Source organism: Acanthisitta chloris, unplaced genomic scaffold (assembly GCF_000695815.1).
Source record: "Acanthisitta chloris isolate BGI_N310 unplaced genomic scaffold, ASM69581v1 scaffold18775, whole genome shotgun sequence".
Classification (NCBI taxonomy): domain Eukaryota; kingdom Metazoa; phylum Chordata; class Aves; order Passeriformes; family Acanthisittidae; genus Acanthisitta; species Acanthisitta chloris.
The window spans coordinates 13,833-17,509 of record NW_008672315.1 but is presented as its reverse complement, the minus strand read 5'-3'; the positions used below and the strand labels follow the sequence as shown (position 1 = coordinate 17,509).

General features: G+C 58.5%; 1 protein-coding gene across 1 annotated transcript in view; it reads left to right on the top strand.

The window, feature by feature from the left end:
* Nucleotides 1–103: 103 nt before the first annotated feature.
* Nucleotides 104–3,677, top strand: part of NEFH (neurofilament, heavy polypeptide) — a gene marked incomplete at its 5' end in the record, with an annotated part of 4,623 nt that continues 1,049 nt past the window's right edge. The window contains 5 exons of the mRNA XM_009074476.1: nucleotides 104–126; nucleotides 260–459; nucleotides 1,157–1,281; nucleotides 1,588–2,797; nucleotides 3,173–3,292. Coding sequence (XP_009072724.1) covers nucleotides 104–126; nucleotides 260–459; nucleotides 1,157–1,281; nucleotides 1,588–2,797; nucleotides 3,173–3,292 — 1,678 coding nt within the window. The remainder of the gene's footprint in view (nucleotides 127–259; nucleotides 460–1,156; nucleotides 1,282–1,587; nucleotides 2,798–3,172; nucleotides 3,293–3,677) is intronic.

The following is a 3,677-nucleotide window of genomic DNA, read 5'->3' as shown; positions in this document are numbered from 1 at the left end:
GGAGTGGGGGGTCAACAGTGAGGGTCTGCACTGGGTGATGTCCAAGATGCCAAAAACACCCACCCAGCTTGTCCTGCCTGTCCTCCTTCACCCCCTGGCACAGACAGAGCGAGCAGTGGGGACAGAGTGCCCAGGGAGCCTGGGCTGGTTCTGCACAGGACACACACACAGGGACATGTGGTATGGAAGGATTTGAGGTTCTCCAAGAAGGGGAGACTGCAGCCTCCCACCCTGCAGCTTCCCCTTTGCCCTGTTGCAGTGAGGCTGGACAAGCTCTCGGAGGTGGCCAAGGTGAACACGGACGCCATCCGCTTGGCCCAGGAGGAGATCTCCGAGTACCGCCGGCAGCTCCAGGCCAAGACCACCGAGCTGGAAGCCCTCAGAGGGACCCAGGAGTCTCTGGAGAGGCAGAGGCAGGACTCAGAGGAGCGCCACCATGCAGATGTCCTGTCCTACCAGGTAACGTGGCGCAGTGGGCAGTGTCCCAGGCAGTGTCTGCTGGGGAGGGACCAGCCAGCTGCTGGGGAGGAGCAGCACTGGGGGTTTGGCTTCGGAGATGTGATGAGCTGTGGCAAATGCTCAGGGTTGTGCCTGGCATTGGCCTTCCTCAGCCTCAGGGATCAGGTACCCCGAGCCTGAGGTGGTGTCCAGGCTGTTGTGTCCCTCACCCACTATGGAGCTGCCCCATGACCCTGCCTGGCTCTGAGCTGGCCCATGATGTTGGTCACAAATGAGACAGAAGTGTGCCCAGGGCTCAGGTCACCTCCTGTGTCCCAAAGCTGAGAAATGAGGGCTGTATTGGGTGGGGGCCTTGGACTGAAATGCTGTCCCCAGTGTTCCATCCCCATCAGCCTCAGGCTGGGGCATAGTGGCCACTGGACTCACCCAAGTTCTAGAAGCATTCCCACAGCTTGTTCCTGCTGGAGGGGTCCAGAGACTCAGCTGGCAGCAGTGCAGCTCCTTGCTGAGGGGATGCAGGGCTCCTGCCGGGTCCCCCAAGAGACCCTGGAATGGCCTCTGGGTGTGTCCCCTTCCTTCTGTCTCTGCAGGGGGAGGTGACTGCAGACCCCTCTGTGAGGGCACTCCGGTGCTCTGTGTTCTCCTGCTGCTGGGGACTGCCCCTCCCCATGTCACCAGTTGCTCTGTGTACCCACAGGAAACCATCCAACAGCTTGACAGCGAGCTGAGGAGCACCAAGTGGGAGATGGCAGCTCAGCTCCGGGAGTACCAGGATCTGCTCAACGTCAAAATGGCCCTGGACATCGAAATTGCTGCCTACAGGTATGGGGTGGGCAAGGAGAGGGTGGGAGGCCACAACCAGGTCTGCTCAAGGTCCCTCCTTACCATTTGGGCTCTTCTTGTGAGAAAGAGACCACTCACCCTCCAAGACCATGGTGGGCAACATACAATTGGGTGACACAGCCTTGCACATGGCATGTGGAGGGAAGGGTGAGGGAATCTTCCCAGCCCAGGGCATAGGAGCAGGAGGGTGAGCCAGGACAGGGCAAGGAGGGAGATGAAGCTCCTGGTCACAGGCAGAGATGAGAAACCATCACTGACAGCCCTACTCTGCTCTCTTTCTGGCAGAAAGCTCTTGGAAGGGGAGGAATATCGGCTCGAGACTGGCATTGGGATGCTATCCTACCCCGAGGTGATCCCCAAAGCTCCCAGCATCACCACCAACATCAAAGTGAAGAGTGAGGAGAAGATCAGAGTAGTGGAAAAATCTGAGAAGGAAACAGTGATTGTGGAGGAGCAGACAGAGGAAATCCAGGTAACTGAGGAGGTCACAGAGGAGGAGGAGGAGGAGGAGGCTGAGGAGGAGAAAGAGGCTGAGGAGGAGAAAGAGGCTGAAGAAGAGGAGAAAGCTGAAGAAGAGGGTGAAGAAAAGGCAGAGTCTCCTGCAAAGGAGGAGGCCAAGTCTCCAGAGAAAACTGAGTCCCCTTCAAAAGAGGAGGCCAAGTCACCAGCCATCAAGTCCCCTGAAGAGCCACCAACCCCCTCAAAGGAGGAGGTTAAGAGCCCAGCTGTGAAGTCACCAGAAAAACCTGCAACCCCTTCAAAGGAGGAGGCCAAGACCCCAACTGTGAAGTCCCCAGAGAAACCTGCAACCCCTTCAAAGGAGGAGGCCAAGACCCCAACTGTCAAATCCCCAGAGAAACCTTCAGCCCCCTCGAAAGAAGAGGCCAAGAGCCCAGCTGTGAAGTCCCCAGAGACACCTGCAACTCCTTCAAAAGAGGAAGCCAAACCCCCAACTCCCTCTAAAGAGGAGGCCAAGACCCCAGCTGTGAAATCCCCAGAGAAACCCCCAACCCCTTCAAAGGAGGAGGCCAAGACCCCAACTGTGAAGTCCCCTGAGAAAGTCAAATCTCCTGCAAAGGAAGAGGCCAAATCTCCTCAGAAGGAAGTGGCCCCAGCCAAGGAGCCAAGCCCCATCCCTCCGAAGGAGCCAAAAGCCCCCGTGAAGGAGGAGCCCAAGGAGGTGAAGGCTCCTTCCAAGCCTGCAGCTGAAGAGAGCAGGAAGGAGGAAGCTCCCAAGAAGGATGTCCCAGCCAAGGCAGAGGAGAAACCCAAAGAGAAGGTGACTGCGGTGCCAGAGCCTCCAGCACCACAGGCAAAGGAGACCACCAAGCCAGGCCCCAAACCTGCTGAAGAAGGGAAACCTGAGAAGGAGACTCCACCCAAACCACAGCAGGAGGTCAGCAAAGCAGCTGCCAAGGAGCCTGAGAAACCAAAGGTCAAGGAGAAGGCGGAGGAGCCCAAGAAGGAGAAGGCGGAGGAGCCCAAGAAGGAGAAGGCGGAGGAGCCCAAGAAGGAGAAGGCGGAGGAGCCCAAGAAGGAGAAGGCGGAGGAGCCCAAGAAGGAGAAGGCGGAGGAGCCCAAGAAGGAGAAGGCGGAGGAGCCCAAGAAGGAGAAGGCGGAGGAGCCCAAGAAGGAGAAGGCGGAGGAGCCCAAGAAGGAGAAGGCGGAGGAGCCCAAGAAGGAGAAGGCGGAGGAGCCCAAGAAGGAGAAGGCGGAGGAGCCCAAGAAGGAGAAGGCGGAGGAGCCCAAGAAGGAGAAGGCGGAGGAGCCCAAGAAGGAGAAGGCGGAGGAGCCCAAGAAGGAGAAGGCGGAGGAGCCCAAGAAGGAAAAGGTGGAAGAGCCCAAGAAGAAGGTAGAGGAGCCCAAAAAGGTGGAAGAACCCAAAGCTAAAGCGAAACCCAAAGATGAGCCCAAAGCCAGTAAGGACCCCCCCAAGGCCGAGGTCCCCTCCAGCAACAGCCTCAGAGCAGGCGCCCGCAACAGGGAAGAAGTGAGTGGAAAGCCCTGGTTACCAGGGGGCACCACGGGCATGGGGGCTGCTCTGCTGCCAGCCGGGCCTGGGGGGACCCCAGGCTGGGCTTTACCTTAGCAATAGGTGTGTGTGAGAGCCACAGCCCCGCGGGCGGGCGATAGCTTCCCTAGCAGAACGTGATACTCGCCCAGCGCCACATTTAAACACTTGAATTATAACCCAGGAGAAGAGGGAGGACCCCAGGGGGACCCTCTGCCCTTCTCCACTAAGTGCATTTATTTAATGTATGTGCAATGGATGGATGAGTGCAATGCAGAGCTGTAGCTGCTTGGGACAGGGCTGGCAGGGTCCTGCCCTGCCGTGGAGTGTAGTGACTGTCCCTCCAAGCGGGGCTGGGAGGGGG